Source organism: Oncorhynchus tshawytscha, linkage group LG12, assembly GCF_018296145.1.
Source record: "Oncorhynchus tshawytscha isolate Ot180627B linkage group LG12, Otsh_v2.0, whole genome shotgun sequence".
In the NCBI taxonomy this organism is placed as follows: domain Eukaryota; kingdom Metazoa; phylum Chordata; class Actinopteri; order Salmoniformes; family Salmonidae; genus Oncorhynchus; species Oncorhynchus tshawytscha.
Window position 1 is genome coordinate 5,986,203 of NC_056440.1, and position 26,946 is coordinate 6,013,148.

A 26,946-nucleotide genomic window follows, 5' to 3' on the forward strand; every position below is an offset into this window, starting at 1 on the left:
GCAAAGCTATGCGTCAGTCAATGGGGGTGGCAGGGTATCCTAGTGGTTAGAGTGTAGGGACGGCAGGGTATCCTAGTGGTTAGAGCGTTGGACTAGTGACCGGAAGGTTGCAAGTTCAAATCCCCGAGCTGACAAGGTACAAATCTGTCGTTCTGCCCCCTGAACAAGGCAGTTAACCCACTGTTCCTAGGCCGTCATTGAAAATAAGAATTTGTTCTTAACTGACTTGCCTGGTTAAATAAAGGTAAAATAAATAAAAATAATAAAAAAATGTCTGCGTTCCAGAACGACGACATTGCAGATGCCAGATATCAGCTTTGCCACGCCTACAATGTAGTGGGCCTGGAACGTGACCAAGATGTTTAACTTCAAAGTGTATACTAGAATCCTAAAAATGAAGTGGTCTCATACAAACCTGAACAAAAAATAATCAGTTTAGGGCAAACTCTAATAACAATTAAATGTACCTAGTACAAAATGATATAACAAATACAATAAAATATTTGTAAATATCCATAATATTAAATAATGACGACTACAGAGAGGATCATAAATAAAACAAATATGATGAAAACAATAATGTGAAGAAAGTACAACCTCTGAGGAAGAACGATTGATCCAGCATTAACTGAGGGAAAAAAAATGTCCAACTCCTCAGCTCACACACAATCTCCACTATTACATAAATCAACTCATTCACTGGCTCAACTCTGCTCCGCCACAGCACTTACTTAACTCAACCACAAGGGGGCGATACAACCACATTGCATTTCCATACTACCATACTCATGGGAGGGGCATAGTGCGCCACTATCACAGGATGGATAATCTTGAGTGCTCAGCACAGGACAGTCCTCCAAAGCTATATTTATTCCATCAAAGTGGCTGGTTACTGGCAGAACACCAAAACACTGATTATCAAGAACATACTGGTTAGTAGCAGAACACCATAACACTGATTATCAGGAACATACTGGTTAGTGGCAGAACACCAAAACACTGATTAGGAACTGCTGGCGTCCCAAATAGCACACTATTCTTTATATCAGTGTTTCCCAAACTCGGTCCCGGGGACTTCAGGGGTGGACGTTAATACCATCTTAACATCCCCACCCACCCCTCTGTTTCTGCCCCTGGCTGAGTGTCCCATTGATAAAGGATGAGAAGAGAAGGAATGTGTTGCTTCCTGTTGTAGAGTATCACAAAGCTGTTATACAAGCAAAAGAATGGACATCATGTTTCCACTCAGCACTCAGTGCATTGTGAACATATTGAGCAGTAGCGTTCTCAGTGCATTGTGAACATATTGAGCAGTAGCGTTCTCAGTGCATTGTGAACATATTGAGCAGTAGCGTTCTCAGTGCATTGTGAACATATTGAGCAGTAGCGTTCTCAGTGCATTGTGAACATATTGAGCAGTAGCGTTCTCAGTGCATTGTGAACATATTGAGCAGTAGCGTTCTCAGTGCATTGTGAACATATTGAGCAGTAGCGTTCTCAGTGCATTGTGAACATATTGAGCAGTAGCGTTCTCAGTGCATTGTGAACATATTGAGCAGTAGCGTTCTCAGTGCATTGTGAACATATTGAGCAGTAGCGTTCTCAGTGCATTGTGAACATATTGAGCAGTAGCGTTCTCAGTGCATTGTGAACATATTGAGCAGTAGCGTTCTCAGTGCATTGTGAACATATTGAGCAGTAGCGTTCTCAGTGCATTGTGAACATATTGAGCAGTAGCGTTCTCAGTGCATTGTGAACATATTGAGCAGTAGCGTTCTCAGTGCATTGTGAACATATTGAGCAGTAGCGTTCTCAGTGCATTGTGAACATATTGAGCAGTAGCGTTCTCAGTGCATTGTGAACATATTGAGCAGTAGCGTTCTCAGTGCATTGTGAACATATTGAGCAGTAGCGTTCTCAGTGCATTGTGAACATATTGAGCAGTAGCGTTCTCAGTGCATTGTGAACATATTGAGCAGTAGCGTTCTCAGTGCATTGTGAACATATTGAGCAGTAGCGTTCTCAGTGCATTGTGAACATATTGAGCAGTAGCGTTCTCAGTGCTTGGCCGACCACACCAACTGGAGCAAGAGAGTCACGTATAACACACACACACACATAAACATTAGCTTCATATTTTCTATACCAACCCTGCTGTAGGTTAGCTTTGACACCATTATACAGTATACTGATTCCCAGTAAACACAATGCTGGCTTTTTAAAGAGAGAGAGAGACAGAGAGAGAGAGAAAGAGAGAGAGCGAGAGAGACAGAGAGAGAGAGAGAGAGAGAGAGAGCGAGAGAGAGACAGAGAGAGCGAGAGAGAGACAGAGAGAGCGAGAGAGAGACAGAGAGAGCGAGAGAGCGAGAGAGACAGAGAGAGCGAGAGAGAGAGACAGAGAGAGACAGAGAGAGAGATAGAGAGAGAGAGAGAGCGAGAGAGACAGAAAGAGCGAGAGAGAGCGAGAGAGACAGAGAGAGAGATAGAGAGAAAGAGGGAGAGAGAGAGAGAGAGAGAGAGAGAGACAGAGAGAGACAGAGAGAGAGATAGAGAGAGAGAGACAGAGAGAGACAGAGAGAGAGAGAGAGAGAGAGATAGAGAGAGATAGAGAGAAAGAGAGAAAGAGAGAGAGAGCAGCCTGTTCGTTGTACACGTTAAGACTGAATCAGTTGGCCATCCAGCAGCCAACTCTCAACTCCTGTAGAAAGTCAAATACATCTTCAAAATGTCCAGAGATTTTTATCAACAGTGTCACCCGGTGTAAATACACAGTGTGTTTCGTTACGTTTTCGACAGACGTAGCCAAAAGGACAACAAAAAAAGTTTCCCTGGACTTTCCTCTCCTCCTCACGATGGTCGTAACTTATTATTTATTTGTTTCCCCCAAAAATGTAAGTATAGAAATTCATTGAAAAGACATGAAAAAAGTTTTCCTGGAAACAACATGAAGAAGACCAAACTCTCCATGACCGGAGAACAGAAAAGTTCCTGATATGCTAAACAGAACAGGCCAGATTGTCGTTTCCCATCCAAACAGGAATTCTGTTATTTGGGCATCCCCACAGGGCACGGCTTGGTTGTCAGACTGGGTTGACTTGGTTCCTCCTTCAGAAACTCTAGACTCTACTTAGCAGAGTAGATCTGTGGAACGAAAGAGAAGAGAACATCTATTAACGAGACATATAACAGACACCTAATTCAGTGATAATGTCTGAGAAGCTGCTGATTGGAGAATAGATATATTGGCGTGGATGTTAGGCCTGAGACAAAGTCGAGGGCTGGCAAACCCTGCCATTATATTCTCCCAACACCAGCTTTGAGGGCATTATCAGTTTTATACAATAGGGTTACCAACATATTCAAACAATGATTGACCTACAGTACCAGTCAAAAGATTGGATACAGCTACTCATTCAAGGGTTTCTCTTTATTTTTACTATTTTCTACATTGTAGAATAATAGTGAAGACATCAAAACTATGAAATAACACATATGGAATCATGTAGTAACCAAAAAAGTAACAAATCAAAATGTATTTTATATTTGAGATTCTTCAAAGTACACCCGTGGCATTCTCTCAACCAGCTTCATGAGGTAGTCACCTGGAATGCATTTCAATTAACAGGTGTGCCTAGTTAAAAGTTAATTTGTGACATTTCTTTCCTTCTTAATGCATTTTAGCCAATCAGTTGTGTTGTGACAAGGTAGGGGTGGTATACAGAAGATAGCCCTATTTGCTAAAAGACCAAGTCCATATTATGACAAGAACAGCTCAAGTAAGCAAAGAGAAACGACAGTCCATCATTACTTTAAGACATGAAGGTCAGTCAATACAGAACATTTCAAGAACTTTGAAAGTTTCTTCAAGTACAGTCACAAAAACCATCAAGCGCTATGATGAAACTGGCTCTCATGAGGACCGCCACAGGAAAGGAAGACCCAGAGTTACCTCTGCTACAGAAGATAAGATCATTAGAATTACCAGCCTCAGAAATTGCAGCACAAATAAATGCTTCACAGAGTTCAAGAAACAGACACATCTCAACATCAACTGTTCAGAGGAGACTGCGTGAATCAGGCCTTCATGGTTGATTTGCTGCAAAGAAACCACTACTAAAGGACCCCAATAAGAAGAAGAGACTTGCTTGGGCCAAGAAACACACACAATGAACATTAGATTAGGTGAACGGATTATCTCCGCATGTGTGGTTCTCACTGTGAAGCATGGAGGAGGAGGTGTGATGGTGCTTTACTGGTGACACTGTCTGTGATTTATTTAGAATTCAAGGTACACTTAACCACCATGGCTACCACAGCATTCTGCAGAGATACACCATCCCATCTGGTTTGTGCTTAGTGGGACTATCATTTGTTTTTCAACAGGACAATGACCCAATACACCTACAGGCTATGTAAGGGCTATTTGACCAAGAAGGAGAGTGATGGAGTGCTGCATCAGATGACCTGGCCTCCACAGTCATCCGGCCTCAACCTAATTAACATGGTTTGGGATGAGTTGGACCGCAGAGTGAAGGAAAAGCAGCCAACAAGTGCTCAGCATATGTGGGAACTCCTTCAAGACTGTTGGAAAAGCATTCCTCATGAAGCTGTTTGAGAGAATGCCAAGAGTGTGCAAAGTTGTCATCAAGGCAAAGGGTGACTACTTTGAACAATCTAAAATATAGTTTGATTTGTTTAACACTTTTTTTGGTTACTACATGATTCCATATGTGTTATTTCATAGTTTTCTACAATGTAGAAAATAGTACAAATAAAGGAAACCCCTTGAGTCCAAACTTTTGACTGGAACTGTATATTCATTAAAAAATACATTTTGATTCATTTATTCATCCTATTTCATCCTTCCACAAGATAAAGTCTCGACGCAAATCTAGGGTTGCTACCCAAGCCGGCTGGTCGTTCGTTCAATTGGTTCGGTTGCCAGAGACGCAACCCAGTCGTTCATTATAACTGTACCGTTGCCCTCGCTTGCTAGCTAGCCAACGTTGGCTAACACAGTCAGGTCAAACAGTGCAGCCAGAATAACAGTAAAGTAGCTGCATTTCTGTTTGTTCAACTTGTTTTCTAGTTATTTTGGGGGGGATACATCCATAACAATGAGCTGATGACGCGCGATTTCGCCTGTCATAGAACATGTGCTCTCTTGCCAGGTCACTGTTCAGAAGAGATAGCCAACTATATAGCTAACACAATCACTTCAACCTGAAGCTGGAATGACAGCCAACTATATAGCTAACACAATCACTTCAACCTGAAGCTGGAATGACAGCCAACTAGCTGCATTTAATGTTTTCCTATTGACATGTATTAATATATATCCATAACAAATAATACAGAGTCATGATTGGCTGAGAAAAGCTGCCTGTCTGTCTCGTCCCGACACCTACACGTTCATTACTATGGGACAGCAGATCGAATTACAATATTGAAACAATGTTGCAAATGTCAGAGAGACGGACAGCAAGGTTTGTACAAATCTCCGCTGTTGAAAACCAATTGCTCGTCTAAAAGAAATGTGAGATAATGTCCTGATGCTTTTTATAGTGGAGATCAAGTTTATAAATTGCCTGGCTGGGCTGATGAGACAGTGGATTGCGCTGTCAGATGGAACAGAGTAAATAGGCATTTTAATGTCATAGATTTAACCGGTGGTAACTTGTGGAATAGACACCAGCTGGAATGCGGTATTAACCAATCAGCATCCAGGTTTAGACCCAGTCTGGAGTCTCACTGGGGGGAGAGAGAGAAACTACATCAGTCTGGAGTCTCACTGGGGGGAGAGAGAAACTACATCAGTCTGGAGTAATGGGACAGATTCTGTCGCATTGGGGCTGACCCTAGGGGTACACACGTACAAACATCACCCCGGGGAGGGTACATACCTCAAAGACTTCCATCTGTCCTTCTCCATATTATTCTCAGGGCCTTCACTGTCATAGGAGGCCAGACACAGAGCTGAGAGGAGAGAGAGAACAGAGAGAACCATCAGCATCACTGTCATAGGAGGCCAGACACAGAGCTGAGAGGAGAGAGAGAACAGAGAGAACCATCAGCATCACTGTCATAGGAGGCCAGACACAGAGCTGAGAGGAGAGAGAGAACAGAGAGAACCATCAGCATCACTGTCATAGGAGGCCAGACACAGAGCTGAGAGGAGAGAGAACCATCAGCATCACTGTCATAGGAGGCCAGACACAGAGCTGAGAGGAGAGAGAGAACAGAGAGAACCATCAGCATCACTGTCATAGGAGGCCAGACACAGAGCTGAGAGGAGAGAGAGAACAGAGAGAACCATCAGCATCACTGTCATAGGAGGCCAGACACAGAGCTGAGAGGAGAGAGAACCATCAGCATCACTGTCATAGGAGGCCAGACACAGAGCTGAGAGGAGAGAGAGAACAGAGAGAACCATCAGCATCACTGTCATAGGAGGCCAGACACAGAGCTGAGAGGAGAGAGAGAACAGAGAGAACCATCAGCATCACTGTCATAGGAGGCCAGACAGAGAGCTGAGAGGAGAGAGAACCATCAGCATCACTGTCATAGGAGGCCAGACACAGAGCTGAGAGGAGAGAGAGAACAGAGAGAACCATCAGCATCACTGTCATAGGAGGCCAGACACAGAGCTGAGAGGAGAGAGAGAACAGAGAGAACCATCAGCATCACTGTCATAGGAGGCCAGACACAGAGCTGAGAGGAGAGAGAACCATCAGCATCACTGTCATAGGAGGCCAGACACAGAGCTGAGAGGAGAGACAATGTCATATCCACATTATCATACAGCACATACAACCCCTGCTTTCCCTGTAGTGTTGCAGGTGTTCTGGAGGAGAACACTGAACGTTGAAGTATAGCGGACATATCTAGCGTACTCTTTCCTGAGTTGATTTAGTTTAGTTTAAACGTGAGAGCAGCATTGTGGAGTTAAGGGGGAGAAGTTTTTTGAGGGGTGTACATACTGTCCTCGCTGAAGACCGGCGCGGTGAGCAGATACTGGAGAATCTTACGGTCCTTCTCAAACGGACACTCCACCTTCTTCCAAACCATGAACTCGCTGACTTGCTTCGCCATCTCCCAGAATTTCTGAAAAACAACAATAAAACATGAATGCAATGTTAACCCAACATAGAGGAATGCAACGTTAACCCAACATAGATGAATGCAACGTTAACCCAACATAGATGAATGCAATGTTAACCCAACATAGATGAATGCAATGTTAACCCAACATAGAGGAATGCAATGTTAACCCAACATAGATGAAGGGCTGGTCACAGTAGAAATGATTTAACAGTACCACAACTGATGGTAACATTCACTTATCTCATGACTGTCTGCCCTGATGACTGTCTGCCCTGATGACTGTCTGCCCTGATGACTGTCTGCCCTGATGACCGTCTGCCCTGATGACCGTCTGCCCTGATGACCGTCTGCCCTGATGACCGTCTGCCCTGATGACCGTCTGCCCTGATGACCGTCTGCCCTGATGACCGTCTGCCCTGATGACCGTCTGCCCTGATGACCGTCTGCCCTGATGACCGTCTGCCCTGATGACCGTCTGCCCTGATGACCGTGTCTGCCCTGATGACCGTCTGCCCTGATGACCGTCTGCCCTGATGACCGTCTGCCCTGATGACCGTCTGCCCTGATGACCGTCTGCCCTGATGACCGTCTGCCCTGATGACCGTCTGCCCTGATGACCGTCTGCCCTGATGACCGTCTGCCCTGATGACCGTCTGCCCTGATGACCGTCTGCCCTGATGACCGTCTGCCCTGATGACCGTCTGCGCTGATGACCGTCTGCCCTGATGACCGTCTGCGCTGATGACCGTCTGCCCTGATGACCGTCTGCCCTGATGACCGTCTGCCCTGATGACCGTCTGCCCTGATGACCGTCTGCCCTGATGACCGTCTGCCCTGATGACCGTCTGCCCTGATGACCGTCTGCCCTGATGACCGTCTGCCCTGATGAGTTGTCTGCCCTGATGAGTTGTCTGCCCTGATGAGTTGTCTGCCCTGATGAGTTGTCTGCCCTGATGAGTTGTCTGCCCTGATGAGTTGTCTGCCCTGATGAGTTGTCTGCCCTGATGAGTTGTCTGCCCTGATGAGTTGTCTGCCCTGATGAATGTCTGCCCTGATGACTGTCTGCCCTGATGACTGTCTGCCCTGATGACTGTCTGCCCTGATGACTGTCTGCCCTGATGACTGTCTGGGTCTCCAATGATAAAAGTCTTAATTCCACTGCAGAGCAGAAGTCTTACTTCCTCATTCTCTGTCAGTTATTGGGGAAGAAAAAATAAAAATAAAGTCCTTTTCCGTTACTATGTACTGTAAATATGTTGGTGTGCAAACAGTCTCCTTTTAGCAATGGGAAATTTCTGAAACTGCTGGATCTGGGTTATGTAACAACCTTACTTCATCTTATTACTGAGGTGGACAAACCCTTGTCAAAATGTAAACCTCAGTAGTGAACCAAACCCTCCCCCGAAAAAATATTATTCATAAAAACATAAGGTCATTCTGGAAGTCTCTGGTGGGCCAAACTAATTTGGCCAAGTTTGGTCCCCAGGACCCATATTGGAGACCCTGGGGGGGATTTCTTTACAAACAACAAGCTGTTTCCCAAACACACCTCAAAGTTTACATGTCCATTCTGCATCCTGTTGGAACATCCCTCGTTCAGGAAATAGATGTCTTTGATCAGTAGGCTGAAGAACGGGATGACGATCTGAGAGAGAAGATAGAGAGAGAGAAGAAAGAGAAGATAGAGAGAGAGAGATGAGAGAGAACAGAAAGAGAAGATAAAGAGAAGAAAGAGAAGATAGAGAAGAGAGATGAGAGAACAGAAAGAGAAGATAAAGAGAAGATAGAGAGAGAGAGATGAGAGAGAACAGAAAGAGAAGATAAAGAGAGAGAGATGAGAGAGAACAGAAAGAGAAGATAAAGAGAAGATAGAGAGAGAAGAGAGATGAGAGAACAGAAAGAGAAGAGAGAAGAAAGAGAAGATGGAGAGAGAGAAGAGAGATGAGAGAACAGAAAGAGAAGAGAGAAGAAAGAGAAGATAGAGAGAGAGAAGAGAGAGAGAGAGAACAGAAAGAAGATAGAGGAGAATTTAAAACAGCAGTCAGGTTACAGGGGTCAGGTTACAGGGGTCAGGTTACAGGGGTCAGGTTACAGGGGCCAGGTTACAGGGGTCAGGTTACAGGGGTCAGGTTACAGGGGTCAGGTTACAGGGGTCAGGTTACAGGGGTCAGGTTACAGGGGTCAGGTTACAGGGGTCAGGTTACAGGGGTCAGGTTACAGGGGTCAGGTTAATGTAATGAGGTTTACATGTTAATCATCACAAAAACACCTGTCAACAAATTCCCTACTTCACCCAGAGAGAGACGTCAGGAGGTGCTGAGCAGGTTTTCAGATCACCATCCCTTCAATCATTCAGAGCCACGTCGCCACAGAGCTTTAGGTAACAGAGAGGTTTGAGTTGGCCCTATCCCAGGCATTAGGTAACAGAGAGGTTTGAGTTGGCCCTATCCCAGGCATTAGGTAACAGAGAGGTTTGAGTTGGCCCTATCCCAGGCATTAGGTAACAGAGAGGTTTGAGTTGGCCCTATCCCAGGCATTAGGTAACAGAGAGGTTTGAGTTGGCCCTATCCCAGGCATCAGGTAACAGAGAGGTTTGAGTTGGCCCTATCCCAGGCATCAGGTAACAGAGAGGTTTGAGTTGGCCCTATCCCAGGCATCAGGTAACAGAGAGGTTTGAGTTGGCCCTATCCCAGGCACTAGGTAACAGAGAGGTTTGAGTTGGCCCTATCCCAGGCATTAGGTAACAGAGAGGTTTGAGTTGGCCCTATCCCAGGCATCAGGTAACAGAGACACACACACGGTACACACCATGGTTCACACACAATGAGAACAGTGTCTGTTCCTAACCACTCTGGTCTGGTGGAGAGATGGACAGGATAGTTCCTAACCACTCTGGTCTGGTGGAGAGATGGACAGGATAGTTCCTAACCATTCTGGTCTGGTGGGTGGGGAGATGGACAGGATAGTTCCTAACCACTCTGGTCTGGTGGGTGGGGAGATGGACAGGATAGTTCCTAACCACTCTGGTCTGGTGGAGAGATAGACAGGATAGTTCCTAACCACTCTGGTCTGGTGGAGAGATGGACAGGATAGTTCCTAACCACTCTAGTCTGGTGGAGAGATGGACAGGATAGTTCCTAACCACTCTGGTCTGGTGGAGAGATAGACAGGATAGTTCCTAACCACTCTGGTCTGGTGGAGAGATAGACAGGATAGTTCCTAACCACTCTGGTCTGGTGGAGAGATGGACAGGATAGTTCCTAACCACTCTGGTCTGGTGGAGAGATGGACAGGATAGTTCCTAACCACTCTGGTCTGGTGGAGAGATAGACAGGATAGTTCCTAACCACTCTGGTCTGGTGGAGAGATGGACAGGATAGTTCCTAACCACTCTGGTCTGGTGGAGAGATGGACAGGATAGTTCCTAACCACTCTGGTCTGGTGGAGAGATGGACAGGATAGTTCCTAACCACTCTGGTCTGGTGGTTGGAGAGATGGACAGGATAGTTCCTAACCACTCTGGTCTGGTGGAGAGATGGACAGGATAGTTCCTAACCACTCTGGTCTGGTGGTTGGAGAGATGGTCAGGATAGTTCCTAACCACTCTGGTCTGGTGGAGAGATGGACAGGATAGTTCCTAACCACTCTGGTCTGGTGGAGAGATGGACAGGATAGTTCTTAACCACTCTGGTCTGGTGGAGAGATGGCCAGGATAGTTCCTAACCACTCTGGTCTGGTGGAGAGATGGACAGGATAGTTCTTAACCACTCTGGTCTGGTGGAGAGATGGCCAGGATAGTTCCTAACCACTCTGGTCTGATCTGGTGGAGAGATGGACAGGATAGTTCCTAACCACTCTGGTCTGGTCTGGTGGAGAGATGGACAGGATAGTTCCTAACCACTCTGGTCTGGTGGAGAGATGGACAGGATAGTTCCTAACCACTCTGGTCTGGTCTGGTGGAGAGATGGACAGGATAGTTCCTAATCACTCTGGTCTGGTCTGGTGGAGAGATGTACAGGATAGTTCCTAACCACTCTGGTCTGGTGGAGAGATGGACAGGATAGTTCCTAACCACTCTGGTCTGGTGGAGAGATGGACAGGATAGTTCCTAACCACTCTGGTCTGGTGGTTGGAGAGATGGACAGGATAGTTCCTAACCACTCTGGTCTGGTGGTTGGAGAGATGGACAGGATAGTTCCTAACCACTCTGGTCTGGTGGAGAGATAGACAGGATAGTTCCTAACCACTCTGGTCTGGTGGAGAGATGGACAGGATAGTTCCTAACCACTCTGGTCTGGTCTGGTGGAGAGATGGACAGGATAGTTCCTAACCACTCTGGTCTGGTGGTTGGAGAGATGGACAGGATAGTTCCTAACCACTCTGGTCTGGTGGAGAGATAGACAGGATAGTTCCTAACCACTCTGGTCTGGTGGAGAGATGTACAGGATAGTTCCTAACCACTCTGGTCTGGTGGAGAGATGGACAGGATAGTTCCTAACCACTCTGGTCTGGTGGAGAGATGGACAGGATAGTTCCTAACCACTCTGGTCTGGTGGAGAGATAGACAGGATAGTTCCTAACCACTCTGGTCTGGTGGAGAGATGGACAGGATAGTTCCTAACCACTCTGGTCTGGTCTGGTGGAGAGATGGACAGGATAGTTCCTAACCACTCTGGTCTGGTGGTTGGAGAGATGGACAGGATAGTTCTAGCAGGACATGTTGCCTCGACTAAATAAAATAAAATGAAAAAATCTTCAATTTGCAACTGAATCAAATCGAGTGCTGGTCTGTGTTTCATTGTTATGTGATTGACTGTTGGCTTCAAGCACCTTTCACTGTTATTACACAAGAGGAGAGCATTGAGCACATTGCAGCCCATCGGGAGCTTGACAGCAGAACAGAGGAAGTGGTTTACTCAATGGGAGACGGAGGGTTTGTTCGGTAACATAGCATAGAAATAGATTGACTAGAACAGACATTACCATCCAAGTCAATGTTATGTGATGGGTGTTGATTCTATTTCAATATGTAACATCCTAGAAGATGCCTCTCGCCCAAATATCCACTGTCCTTTTCATTGCCTACTTTCTACTTTCCTATCAACGGTAATCTCTTATATAAACTGGATCAGAGAGAACATGAGAACATAAGAACATGAGAACATAAGAACATAAGAACATGAGAACATAAGAACATGAGAACATCAGAACATGAGAACTCTTTCCATGCCATTGTGTTAAAACAATTATATACACAGTACCAGTCAAAAGTTTGGACACAGCTACTCATTCAAGGGTTTTCCTGTAGTTTTACTATTTTCTACATTGTAGAATAATAGTGAAGACATCAAAACTATGAAATAAAACATACGGATTCATGTAGTAACCAGAAAAGTGTTACACAAATCAAAATATATTTTATATTTGAGATTCTTCAAAATAGCCATCCTTTGCCCTGATGACAGTTTTGCACACTCTTGGCATTCTCTCAACCAGCTTCACCTGGAATGCTTTTCCAACCGTCTTGAAGGAGTTCCCACCCATACTGAGCACTTGTTGGATGCCTTTCCTTCCCTCTGCAGTCCAACTCATCCCAAACCATCTCAACTGGGTTGTGATCGGGTGATTGTGGAGGCCAGGTCATCTGATGCAGCACTCCATCACTCGCCTTCTTGGTCAAATAGCCCAAATACTAATTGAGTGTATGTAAACTTCTGACCCACTGTGATGTGATGAAATAAATAAAAGCTGAAATAAATCATTCTCTCTACTATTATTCTGACATTTCACATTCTTAAAATAAAGTGGTGATCCTAACTGACCTAAGACAGGGAATTTTTACTAGGATTAAATGTCAGTAATTAGATCAAAATGAAAAATACAGGGGGGACCTGATCCTAGATCAGCGCTCCTACTCAGCTCTGTGAGGGAACACAGGCCAGCTCTGTGAGGGGACACAGGCCAGCTCTGAGAGGGAACACAGGCCAGCTCTGTGAGGGGACACAGGCCAGCTCTGTGAGGGAACACAGGCCAGCTCTGTGAGGGAACACAGGCCAGCTCTGAGAGGGAACACAGGCCAGCTCTGAGAGGGAACACAGGCCAGCTCTGTGAGGGAACACAGGCCAGCTCTGTGAGGGAACACAGGCCAGCTCTGTGAGGGAACACAGGCCAGCTCTGTGAGGGGACACAGGCCAGCTCTGTGAGGGGACACAGGCCAGCTCTGTGAGGGGACACAGGCCAGCTCTGTGAGGGGACAGTGTAATACAGTGTGCGATGAAGCACTGATCAACAACCATGTGACGTCCCGCTTGAGTTTTATATCAACGGCTCCTCAACTGCCCAACATGTCATTCTAATCAAATTGAATAAAGTAAACACAGAATGTACCAAATGATATCAGTCTTTCTGCTCTCTCTCTGCTCTCCGTGACACTGAGGCCCCTCTATAAACCCAGAACAGCTCTGAACAGAGGACAGAGGACAAAGTGGGAGAATGAGAGGAGAGAAAACATGTTGTATAAACAACATTACCACAAGACCAGTGCCCCCCTAAAAAAAAAAAGTCCACATCTGCTATGGCGTGTGCAGGGCTCTAAATTATATACATTTTGTAATTGGTAGCACTAGTGCTCCATACTTTAAAAAGTTATCAGCACAACATAAAATGTAGGAGCACCAGAAGAAAAAAAAACGTTTTATTTTTGACATTGATTGAGATATAGCCTATATCAACGGTATTCAACTGTTACCTTAAAAGAGGTACGAAGCCTGTTGGCTTCCTGTTCTACCTGATCATTAATTGTACACACCTGGTATCGTGTCCCAAGTCTAAATCAGTCCCTATTTAGAGGGGAACAATGAAGACAAAAGAAGAAAAATCAGTGGAACTGGCTTCGAGGCCCAGAGTTGAGTATGAGGATGAGGAGCCTATATCTAGATATGTTGTGCCCCTAGGAACTAATATGTTGTGCCCCTAGGAACTAATATGTTGTGCCCCTAGGAACTAATATGTTGTGCCCCTAGGAACTAATATGTTGTGCCCCTAGGAACTAATATGTAACTCAAATACATATTATTTTAAAAGCTAAAAAATGTTGATACAAATATCAGTCATTGAAATTAAAAAGTCATTTGTGGAATGTTAGGTTTCTACATGAAATAAAATCCCTATTTTTCCTATTGAGACGGTTACATAGAAAACACTGTCCCTTTAAGAGCATCATGTTATGAGATGACAACATGTAAGAGATATGTCATTTCCTGAAGAAGCTGTCCCTTTTCTTTTCTGTGTCCCAAATGTTTGGATATACTGATAAAGTTACCAGGTTGTTAGCTAGCTAGCTAAGGAGGTTAAAAAAAAATGTTTTTGTCACATATGGGGTGGCAGGGTAGCCTAGTGGTTAGAGTGTTGTTCTAGTAACTGAAAGGTTGCAAGTTCATATCCCCGAGCTGACAAGGTACAAATCTGTCGTTCTGCCACGGAACAGACAGTTAACCCACTGTTTCTAGGCCGTCATTGAAAATAAGAATTTGTTCTTAACTGACTTGCCTAGTAAAATAAAAAATAAATATGCAAACCAAATTGGTTGTAATTTAGAGCCCTGGGCACATGTGTAAATATACTTGTTTTTATTTGACCCATAAACAAACCCTCATTAGATGAAGAAGTCACAAGAACAAGTAGGAACATTCCAGTGTTCTGGCTGGGAATTTGGAACATTCCAGTGTTCTGGCTGGGAATTTGGAACATTCCAGTGTTCTGGCTGGGAATTTGGAACATTCCAGTGTTCTGGCTGGGAATTTGGAACATTCCAGTGTTCTGGCTGGGAATTTGGAACATTCCAGTGTTCTGGCTGGGAATTTGGAACATTCCAGTGTTCTGGCTGGGAATTTGGAACATTCCAGTGTTCTGGCTGGGAATTTGGAACATTCCAGTGTTCTGGCTGGGAATTTGGAACATTCCAGTGTTCTGGCTGGGAATTTGGAACATTCCAGTGTTCTGCCTGGGAGTTTGGAACATTCTGTATTATGACCCCCTCACTGTCTGTCTGAGCAGCCAACCCGGGCCCTTCAACACATTTCCACACACATTTCCACACACATAGCTAAATCCCCCTCTCCCCTCCTCCCTTCCCTAAAAGAAACACTCAGCTAACCCATTAAATGTTGACAGTGAACCCTTAGCTAACCCAATCATATTGACACTGCTTGAGCCAACCGTCAACTGAGAGAGAGAGAGAGAGAGAGAGAGAGAGACAGAGAACATTATGTGAGCTGGCAGGCGGCCATGTTTCTTTTTCCATTCCTGAAAAGGAACTGAACATATTTCTGACGGATTAGTAAATGAGGCCCTTCACGTTGTCTCTCTGACGTCAATACCAGAACCAGCTCTCAGCTGACCTATTCATGGCTTCACCTTTTGACTTATCTGCTTCAGAGTTCTTGTTATGTATTCTTGATGTCCCAACTGAACCGAAGACCTCAAGAGTTCGTTGTGTTTTAGTGCCAATAACACGACAACACTGAGCAGAGATAACAAGATCGAAGCAGACCAACCGATGGCCACACTGTAGTGCCGGTCTGTTTTCTGTCCTCACACTGTAGTGCCGGTCTGTTTTCCCTCCTCACACTGTAGTGCCGGTCTGTTTTCCCTCCTCACACTGAAGTGCCGGTCTGTTTTCCCTCCTCACACTGTAGTGCCGGTCTGTTTTCCCTCCTCACACTGTAGTGCCGGTCTGTTTTCTGTCCTCACACTGTAGTGCCGGTCTGTTTTCCCTCCTCACACTGTAGTGCCGGTCTGTTTTCCCTCCTCACACTGTAGTGCCGGTCTGTTTTCTGTCCTCACACTGTAGTGCCGGTCTGTTTTCTGTCCTCACACTGTAGTGCCGGTCTGTTTTCTGTCCTCACACTGTAGTGCCGGTCTGTTTTCTGTCCTCACACTGTAGTGCCGGTCTGTTTTCTGTCCTCACACTGTAGTGCCGGTCTGTTTTCTGTCCTCACACTGTAGTGCCGGTCTGTTTTCTGTCCTCACACTGTAGTGCCGGTCTGTTTTCTGTCCTCACACTGTAGTGCCGGTCTGTTTTCTGTCCTCACACTGTAGTGCCGGTCTGTTTTCTGTCCTCACACTGTAGTGCCGGTCTGTTTTCTGTCCTCACACTGTAGTGCCGGTCTGTTTTCTGTCCTCACACTGTAGTGCCGGTCTGTTTTCTGTCCTCACACTGTAGTGCCGGTCTGTTTTCTGTCCTCACACTGTAGTGCCGGTCTGTTTTCCCTCCTCACACTGTAGTGCCGGTCTGTTTTCCCTCCTCACACTGTAGTGCCGGTCTGTTTTCTGTCCTCACACTGTAGTGCCGGTCTGTTTTCTGTCCTCACACTGTAGTGCCGGTCTGTTTTCTGTCCTCACACTGTAGTGCCGGTCTGTTTTCCCTCCTCACACTGTAGTGCCGGTCTGTTTTCTGTCCTCACACTGTAGTGCCGGTCTGTTTTCTGTCCTCACACTGTAGTGCCGGTCTGTTTTCTGTCCTCACACTGTAGTGCCGGTCTGTTTTCCCTCCTCACACTGTAGTGCCGGTCTGTTTTCCCTCCTCACACTGTAGTGCCGGTCTGTTTTCCCTCCTCACACTGTAGTGCCGGTCTGGAATGTTTATCAAGTTCTTCTCATACCCAACAAATTCCCTCCACTTGTTTTCTGGTGACATGAAAGACACTCACGATACAGACCTCCACTTTATGTAATAATTCATTGCTGCTTATCAGTTGTGAGAGAGACGGACTGTTTGTTAGTCTTCTGGGCCAAGTAGAGCACAGCGTGCGTCAAACACTTCAAAAACAGCCGTTTTACTTTTTTACATAACTGTCAGAAACATTTTAATTTAATTTAAACAAATCACACACTTAGTGGGTTCTGGGATAATTCAGACAGCCAGAGAGAACAGAGAAATGGGTTCTGGGATAATTCAGACAGCCAGAGAGAACAGAGAAATGGGTTCTGGGATAATTCAGACAGCCAGAGAGAACAGAGAAATGGGTTCTGGGATAATTCAGACAGCCAGATAGAACAGAGAAATGGGTTCTGGGATAATTCAGACAGCCAGAGAGAACAGAGAAATGGGTTCTGGGATAATTCAGACAGCCAGATAGAACAGAGAAATGGGTTCTGGGATAATTCAGACAGCCAGATAGAACAGAGAAATGGGTTCTGGGATAATTCAGACAGCCAGAGAGAACAGAGAAATGGGTTCTGGGATAATTCAGACAGCCAGAGAGAACAGAGAAATGGGTTCTGGGATAATTCAGACAGCCAGAGAGAACAGAGAAATGGGTTCTGGGATAATTCAGACAGCCAGAGAGAACAGAGAAATGGGTTCTGGGATAATTCAGACAGCCAGAGAGAACAGAGAAATGGGTTCTGGGATAATTCAGACAGCCAGAGAAAACAGAGAAATGGGTTCTGGGATAATTCAGACAGCCAGAGAGAACAGAGAAATGGGTTCTGGGATAATTCAGACAGCCAGAGAGAACAGAGAAATGGGTTCTGGGATAATTCAGACAGCCAGAGAGAACAGAGACATGGGTTCTGGGATAATTCAGACAGCCAGAGAGAACAGAGAACGTTCCCACCATTTGGAGAGATCAGAATCTACATCAGTATCACCAAACTGTCTCGGTCTGAAATGGAGGGGTCGCGGGTTTAGAGAGGCGGGCCAGTAACTGGGGGTCGCGGGTTTAGAGAGGCGGGCCAGTAACTGGGGGTCGCGGGTTTAGAGAGGCGGGCCAGTAACTGGGGGTTGGGGGTTTAGAGAGGTTTTTTTATTTTATTTCACCTTTATTTAACCAGGTAGGCTAGTTGAGAACAAGTTCTCATTTACAACTGCGACCTGGCCAAGATAAAGCATAGCAGTGTGAGCAGACAACACAGAGTTACACATGGAATAAACAAATTAACAAGTCAATAACACAGTAGAAAACAAAGGGGGAGTCTATATACAATGTACAATGTGTGCAAAAGGCATGAGGAGGTAGACGAATAGTTACAATTTTGCAGATTAACACTGGAGTGATATATGATCAGATGGTCATGTACAGGTAGAGATATTGGTGTGCAAAAGAGCAGAAAAGTAAATAAATAAAAACAGTATGGGGATGAGGTAGGTGAAAATGGGTGGGCTATTTACCAATAGACTATGTACAGCTGCAGCGATCGGTTAGCTGCTCAGATAGCTGATGTTTGAAGTTGGTGAGGGAGATAAAAGTCTCCAACTTCAGCGATTTTTGCAATTCGTTCCAGTCACAGGCAGCAGAGTACTGGAACGAAAGTGGATCAGGGAATCGCCCGCAGCAAGAGCAACATCATTGATATACACAGAGAAAAGAGTCGGCCCGAGAATTGAACCCTGTGGTACCCCCATAGAGACTGCCAGAGGACCGGACAGCATGCCCTCCGATTTGACACACTGAACTCTGTCTGCAAAGTAATTGGTGAACCAGGCAAGGCAGTCATCCGAAAAACCGAGGCTACTGAGTCTGCCGATGAGAATATGGTGATTGACAGAGTCGAAAGCCTTGGCAAGGTCGATGAAGACGGCTGCACAGTACTGTCTTTTATCGATGGCGGTTATGATATCGTTTAGTACCTTGAGTGTGGCTGAGGTGCACCCGTGACCGGCTCGGAAGCCAGATTGCACAGCGGAGAAGGTACGGTGGGATTCGAGATGGTCAGTGACCTGTTTGTTGACTTGGCTTTCGAAGACCTTAGATAGGCAGGGCAGGATGGATATAGGTCTGTAACAGTTTGGGTCCAGGGTGTCTCCCCTTTGAAGAGGGGGATCACTGCGGCAGCTTTCAATCCTTGGGGATCTCAGACGATATGAAAGAGAGGTTGAACAGGCTGGTAATAGGGGTTGCGACAATGGCGGCGGATAGTTTCAGAAATAGGGGTCCAGATTGTCAAGCCCAGCTGATTTGTACGGGTCCAGGTTTTGCAGCTCTTTCAGAACATCTGCTATCTGGATTTGGGTAAAGGAGAACTTGGAGAGGCTTGGGCGAGGAGCTGCCGGGGGAGGAGCTGTTGGCCGAGGTTGGAGTAGCCAGGCGGAAGGCATGGCCAGCCGTTGAGAAATGCTTATTGAAGTTTTCGATAATCATGGATTTATCGGTGGTGACCGTGTTACCTAGCCTCAGTGCAGTGGGCAGCTGGGAGGAGGTGCTCTTGTTCTCCATGGACTTCACAGTGTCCCAGAACTTTTTGGAGTTGGAGCTACAGGATGCAAACTTCTGCCTGAAGAAGCTGGCCTTAGCTTTCCTGACTGACTGCGTGTATTGGTTCCGGACTTCCCTGAACAGTTGCATATCACGGGGACTATTCGATGCTATTGCAGTCCGCCACAGGATGTTTTTGTGCTGGTCAGGGCAGTCATGTCTGGGGTGAACCAAGGACTGTATCTGTTCTTAGTTCTGCATTTTTGAACGGAGCATGCTTATCTAAAATGGTGAGGAAGTTACTTTTAAAGAATGACCAGGCATCCTCAACTGACGGGATGAGGTCGATGTCCTTCCAGGATACCCGGGCCAGGTCGATTAGAAAGGCCTGCTCACAGAAGTGTTTTAGGGAGCGTTTGACCGTGATGAGGGTTGGTCGTTTGACTGCGGCTCCGTAGCGGATACAGGCAATGAGGCAGTGATCGCTGAGATCCTGGTTGAAGACAGCAGAGGTGTATTTGGAGGGCCAGTTGGTCAGGATGACGTCTATGAGGGTGCCCTTGTTTACAGAGTTAGGGTTGTACCTGGTGGGTTCCTTGATGATTTGTGTGAGATTGAGGGCATCTAGCTTAGATTGTAGGACTGGCGGGGTGTTAAGCATATCCCAGTTTAGGTCACCTAACAGAACAAACTCTGAGGCTAGATGGGGGCGATCAATTCACAAATGGTGTCCAGGGCACAGCTGGGAGCTGAGGGGGTCGGTAGCAGGCGGCAACAGTGAGAGACTTATTTCTGGAGAGAGTAATTTTCAAAATTAGTAGTTCGAACTGTTTGGGTATGGACCTGGAAAGTATGACATTACTTTGCAGGCTATCTCTGCAGTAGACTGCAACTCCTCCCCCTTTGGCAGATCTATCTTGACGGAAGATGTTATAGTTGGGTATGGAAATCTCTGAATTTTTGGTGGCCTTCCTGAGCCAGGATTCAGACACAGCAAGGACATCAGGGTTAGCAGAGTGTGCTAGAGCAGTGAGTAAAACAAACTTAGGGAGGAGGCTTCTGATGTTGACATGCATGAAACCAAGGCTTTTACGATCACAGAAGTCAACAAATGAGGGAGCCTGGGGACATGCAGGGCCTGGGTTTACCTCCACATCACCTGAGGAACAGAGGAGGAGTAGTATGAGGGTGCGGCTAAAGGCTATCAAAACTGGTCGCCTAGAGCGTTGGGGACAGAGAATAAGAGGAGCAGGTTTCTGGGCATGGTAGAATATATTCAGGGCATAATGCGCAGACAGGGGTATGGTGGGGTGCGGGTACAGCGGAGGTAAGCCCGGTGGGCCAGTAACTGGGGGTTGGGGGTTTAGAGAGGTGGGCCAGTAACTGGGGGTTGGGGGTTTAGAGAGGCGAGCCAGTAACTGGGGGTTGGGGGTTTAGAGAGGCGAGCCAGTAACTAGAGGGTTGAGGGTTTAGAGAGGCGAGCCAGTAACTGGGGGTTGGGGGTTTAAAGAGGCGGGCCAGTAACTAGAGGGTTGAGTGTTTAGAGAGGCGGGCCAGTTACTAGAGGGTTGAGGGTTTAGAGAGGCGAGCCAGTTACTAGAGGGTTGAGGGTTTAGAGAGGCGAGCCAGTTACTTGAGGGTTGAGGGTTTAGAGAGGCGAGCCAGTTACTTGAGGGTTGAGGGTTTAGAGAGGCGAGCCAGTTACTAGAGGGTTGAGGGTTTAGAGAGGCGAGCCAGTTACTAGAGGGTTGAGGGTTTAGAGAGGCGGGCCAGTTATTAGAGGGTTGAGGGTTTAGAGAGGCGAGCCAGTTACTAGAGGGTTTAGAGAGGCGAGCCAGTTACTAGAGGGTTGAGGGTTTAGAGAGGCGAGCCAGTTACTAGAGTGTTGAGGGTTTAGAGAGGCGAGCCAGTTACTAGAGTGTTGAGGGTTTAGAGAGGCGAGCCAGTTACTAGAGGGTTGAGGGTTGAATCCAAGGGCTGATGAGGAAAAATCTGTCTGGAGAGACTCCACAACTGAAGGCATCAGGATCAGCGTCTCAGAAAAGGTGTCCTGATCTTGGATCAGATCCACCCTGTCCATGTCATCTTATTCATTACAATCTAAAAATAAAAAAACGCAACACTGTTCCTAGATCTGCTCACCGGCTCTAAGATACCTTATAAATACAGGCCTTGAATCTCAGATGCGTATCGAATGTGTGTATTTTTTTCTCCATCTGAGCTCTTAGAGTGAGTTCAAGTTTCCTACTCCGTTAGCCAGCACCTCACCTATATAGGTTCTCCTTTATGTTCAGGTTTCCTACTCCGTTAGCCAGCACCTCGCCTATATAGGTTCTCCTTTATGTTCAAGTTTCCTACTCCATTAGCCAGCACCTCGCCTATTTAGGTTCTCCTTTATGTTCAAGTTTCCTACTCCGTTAGCCAGCACCTCGCCTATTTAGGTTCTCCTTTATGTTCAGGTTTCCTACTCCGTTAGCCAGCACCTCGCCTATTTAGGTTCTCCTTTATGTTCAGGTTTCCTACTCCGTTAGCCAGCACATCGCCTATTTAGGTTCTCCTTTATGTTCAGGTTTCCTACTCCGTTAGCCAGCACCTCGCCTATATAGGTTCTCCTTTATGTTCAGGTTTCCTACTCCGTTAGCCAGCACCTCGCCTATTTAGGTTCTCCTTTATGTTCAGGTTTCCTACTCCGCTAGCCAGCACCTCGCCTATTTAGGTTCTCCTTTATGTTCAGGTTTCCTACTCCGTTAGCCAGCACCTCGCCTATATAGGTTCTCCTTTATGTTCAGGTTTCCTACTCCGTTAGCCAGCACCTCGCCTATATAGGTTCTCCTTTATGTTCAAGTTTCCTACTCCGTTAGCCAGCACCTCGCCTATTTAGGTTCTCCTTTATGTTCAGGTTTCCTACTCCGTTAGCCAGCACCTCGCCTATTTAGGTTCTCCTTTATGTTCAGGTTTCCTACTCCGTTAGCCAGCACCTCGCCTATTTAGGTTCTCCTTTATGTTCAGGTTTCCTACTCCGTTAGCCAGCACCTCGCCTATATAGGTTCTCCTTTATGTTCAAGTTTTCTACTCCGTTAGCCAGCACCTCGCCTATTTAGGTTCTCCTTTATGTTCAGGTTTCCTACTCCGTTAGCCAGCACCTCGCCTATATAGGTTCTCCTTTATGTTCAGGTTTCCTACTCCGTTAGCCAGCACCTCGCCTATTTAGGTTCTCCTTTATGTTCAGGTTTCCTACTCCGTTAGCCAGCACCTCGCCTATATAGGTTCTCCTTTATGTTCAGGTTTCCTACTCCGTTAGCCAGCACCTCGCCTATATAGGTTCTCCTTTATGTTCAAGTTTTCTACTCCGTTAGCCAGCACCTCGCCTATTTAGGTTCTCCTTTATGTTCAGGTTTCCTACTCCGTTAGCCAGCACCTCGCCTATTTAGGTTCTCCTTTATGTTCAGGTTTCCTACTCCGTTAGCCAGCACCTCGCCTATATAGGTTCACCTTTATGTTCAGGTTTCCTACTCCGTTAGCCAGCACCTCGCCTATATAGGTTCTCCTTTATGTTCAGGTTTCCTACTCCGTTAGCCAGCACCTCGCCTATATAGGTTCTCCTTTATGTTCAAGTTTCCTACTCCGTTAGCCAGCACCTCGCCTATATAGGTTCTCCTTTATGTTCAGGTTTCCTACTCCGTTAGCCAGCACCTCGCCTATATAGGTTCTCCTTTATGTTCAAGTTTCCTACTCCGTTAGCCAGCACCTCGCCTATATAGGTTCTCCTTTATGTTCAGGTTTCCTACTCCGTTAGCCAGCACCTCGCCTATTTAGGTTCTCCTTTATGTTCAAGTTTCCGACTCCGTTAGCCAGCACCTCGCCTATATAGGTTCTCCTTTATGTTCAAGTTTCCGACTCCGTTAGCCAGCACCTCGCCTATTTAGGTTCTCCTTTATGTTCAAGTTTCCGACTCCGTTAGCCAGCACCTCGCCTATATAGGTTCACCTTTATGTTCAAGTTTCCTACTCCGTTAGCCAGCACCTCGACTATATAGGTTCACCTTTATGTTCAGGTTTCCTACTCCGTTAGCCAGCACCTCGCCTATTTAGGTTCTCCTTTATGTTCAAGTTTCCGACTCCGTTAGCCAGCACCTCGCCTATTTAGGTGTGCGTTACTTTTTCTTCTAGAATGTACCGAAGCTCACCTTCTCTCTAGTGCTGTTGGCTGTTCTGGACCTCTGCGTCGCTCCTCTAAACGCTGTTCTGTAGTTGTAGAAGTTACCGGAAGGATCCATCTGGAGCTGGAGAGAAAGATTAGCATTATAACGCCAGTATAGCAGCAGGATTTTAATGTTGTGTTTATTTATTTAACACGGCAAAGTTAGTTAAAGAACAGAGCTCACTAATTAACGAAACAGAGTCCGACACATTCCTGTGGGAACACAATGAGGCGACCATCGATTACCCCGGGCCAAACCCTAACACGGACGACCATGGGCAAAAAAATTGTGCGCCGCCCTATGGGACTCCCAATCACAACCGGTTGTGATACAGCCTGGAATCGAACCAAGGTCTGTAGTGACGACCTCTAGCACTGAGATGCAGTGCCTTAGACCGCTGTGCCACTCTGGAGCCAGAGAAAGCTCTCAGATGAAATATTGGTTCTAACTACATCCTCAGACAGTGAGATGGAGATCCTATGATTCAGTTCATCTTTGAGTTCATCTTCCTCATCATATGAGGTGGCAGCGTAGCCTAGTGGTTAGAGCGTTGGACTAGTAACCAGCAGGTAGCCTAGTGGTTAGAGCGTTGGACTAGTAACCAGCAGGTAGCCTAGTGGTTAGAGCGTTGGACTAGTATCCTGCAGGTAGCCTAGTGGTTAGAGTGTTGGACTAGTAACCAGCAGGTCGCCTAGTGGTTAGAGTGTTGGACTAGTAACCAGCAGGTAGCCTAGTGGTTAGAGTGTTGGACTAGTAACCAGCAGGTAGCCTAGTGGTTAGAGAGTTGGACTAGTAACCAGCAGGTAGCCTAGTGGTTAGAGTGTTGGACTAGTAACCGTAAAGGTTGCATGAATGAATCCCTGAGCTGACAAGGTCAAAATCTGTCGTTCTGCCCCCTGAACAAGGCAGTTAACCCACTGTTCCCCGGTAGGCCGCCATTGAAAATAAGAATTTGTTCTTAACTGACTTGTTCAGTGTATATTGATTGCATCACTACTTTTGGTAAATGTAAACATATGGTTTGGGTTAAATTATGGTGATTAGTTAGTTGTTGGCCAGGCTTTGGAGCGATGGTCTACCCTTCATACAGGAAAATCTGAACCCATCCACCTCACCACTCCCCTAAAAAAAGGTTTCATTGCATCTCGATGACTCAACCAATCACTCACAGTCACACATAAACCAACCCTGTCAAATCAACTGCAGGCACACATATGCAGCAAGACAGATGGAGCCATCAACCCAGCCTACCAGCACTCTGACCTCTATCAACACAGAGGGAGGACAATAACCTAACACCACAGCCACCAACATCACTAGCAACAACATCCCCACAGAGAGAGAGAGAGAGAGAGAGAGAGAGAGAGAGAGAGAGAGGACAGAGACAGATAGAGGACAGAGAGAGAGAGAGGACAGAGAAAAGACAGAGACACAGAGTGAGACAGAGAGAGAGAGGGGACAGAGAGAGAGAGAGAGAGAGAGAGAGGGGGACAGAGAGAGAGAGAGAGAGAGAGAGAGGGGGACAGAGAGAGAGGGGACAGAGAGAGAGAGGGGACAGAGAGAGAGAGAGAGAGAGAGAGGACAGAGAGGACAGAGACAGATAGAGGACAGAGAGAGAGAGACACAGAGTGAGAGAGACAAAGACACAGACAGAGAGAGAGAGAGAAAAGAGAGAGGACAGAGACAGATAGAGGACAGAGAGAGAGAGAGGACAGAGAAAAGACAGAGACACAGAGTGAGACAGAGAGAGAGAGGGGACAGAGAGAGAGAGAGGACAGAGAGACAGAGACACAGAGTGAGAGAGACAAAGACACAGACAGAGAGAGAGAGAGAGAGGACAGAGAGAGAGACAGAGAGAAGACAGAGACACAGAGTGAGAGAGAGAGGACAGAGAGAGAGAGAGAGAGATAGAGACAGAAAGAGAGAGAAGAGAAAGAGAGAGAAACCTGCTCCTTTGATGGCTCCTGGATTCCACTGGGGCCCAACCTGGTTTATCTCTTTAATCTCTGCTACTTCACATCTCCTGACTGGAAGGCCCCCTTCTATATCTGGTTCCTCCACAAAGTCCCAGGGAGCTCAGTGTTATCTCAGCCCCAGGTAGAGCTCAACGTCTAGGGCTACCCATCCCCCAGGACCTGCCTCTTCCTCCTCCATCACCATGGAGCCACTTCCAACAGCTCAGAGGCAGTCCACTAGGCTTACAGGATAACATGGGAAGGTTAACTAAGCCCTAGCTGTCTTTTCATTTCTGTTGCTAGATTGTGTGATGCATGAGATCAAGTGTATGACACTACATGCAGCAAGTGACAATGAAAGAGTGTGTGTGTGTATGTATGTGTGTGTGTATGTGTGTGTGTGTATGTGTGTGTGTGTATACGTGCATATACCTCCAAGATGTCAAACTTGTCCGTCTTGACTTTGCTCCAGGTCTTCTTCAGTCGAGACACAGGACTCATGTTCATCCCAGCTGCAGAGAGCAAGATGGCCGACAAATTAGACAAACACTCTGCTTCCCATATGGTAATCACTCTGCTTCCCATATGGTAATCACTCTGCTTCCCATATGGTAATCACTCTGCTTCCCATATGGTAATCACTCTGCTTCCCATATGGTAATCACTCTGCTTCCCATATGGTAATCACTCTGCTTCCCACATGGTAACCACTCTGCTTCCCATATGGTAATCACTCTGCTTCCCATTTGGTAATCACTCTGCTTCCCATTTGGTAATCACTCTGCTTCCCATTTGGTAATCACTCTGCTTCCCATTTGGTAATCACTCTGCTTCCCATATGGTAATCACTCTGCTTCCCACATGGTAACCACTCTGCTTCCCATATGGTAACCACTCTGCTTCCCATATGGTAATCACCCTGCTTCCCATATGGTAATCACCCTGCTTCCCATATGGTAATCACCCTGCTTCCCATATGGTAATCACCCTGCTTCCCATATGGTAATCACTCTGCTTCCCATATGGTAATCACCCTGCTTCCCATATGGTAATCACCCTGCTTCCCATATGGTAATCACCCTGCTTCCCATATGGTAATCACCCTGCTTCCCATATGGTAATCACCCTGCTTCCCATATGGTAATCACTCTGCTTCCCATATGATAATCACTCTGCTTCCCATTTGGTAATCACGCTGCTTCCCATTTGGTAATCACGCTGCTTCCCATATGGTAATCACCCTGCTTCCCATATGGTAATCACTCTGCTTCCCATATGATAATCACTCTGCTTCCCATTTGGTAATCACGCTGCTTCCCATTTGGTAATCACGCTGCTTCCCATATGATAATCACTCTGCTTCCCATATGATAATCATGGGACTGTGTGTGTCATGAAAGACATATATAGATCAAGGATCTGAAAGGCAAAACAGATCCTATATCAGCACTCTGAGATTCTTTGTAAATAAGGGCCCGTGTTAGACTAT

At 46.3% G+C, this 26,946-nt stretch overlaps 1 protein-coding gene across 4 annotated transcripts in view; it reads right to left on the reverse strand.

Annotated features, from left to right (window-relative positions):
- Positions 1-2,723: 2,723 nt before the first annotated feature.
- The window catches only part of LOC112241775 (ras-GEF domain-containing family member 1B-A), a 73,622-nt gene continuing 49,399 nt past the window's right edge, over positions 2,724-26,946 (reverse strand). The window contains exons 9-14 of one of the 4 annotated variants that reach the window (XM_042331237.1): positions 25,890-25,969; positions 23,488-23,583; positions 8,654-8,749; positions 6,981-7,104; positions 5,904-5,976; positions 2,724-3,141 (exon numbers count right to left, since the gene is read on the reverse strand). In XM_042331237.1, the coding sequence (XP_042187171.1) occupies positions 3,117-3,141; positions 5,904-5,976; positions 6,981-7,104; positions 8,654-8,749; positions 23,488-23,583; positions 25,890-25,969 (494 nt within the window). In that variant the 3' untranslated portion in view covers positions 2,724-3,116. Of the gene's footprint in view, positions 3,142-5,903; positions 5,977-6,546; positions 6,765-6,980; positions 7,105-7,229; positions 8,294-8,653; positions 8,750-23,487; positions 23,584-25,889; positions 25,970-26,946 lie in introns of those variants that run through there. The other 3 variants (XM_042331235.1, XM_042331236.1, XM_042331238.1) reach the window with 3 other exon arrangements.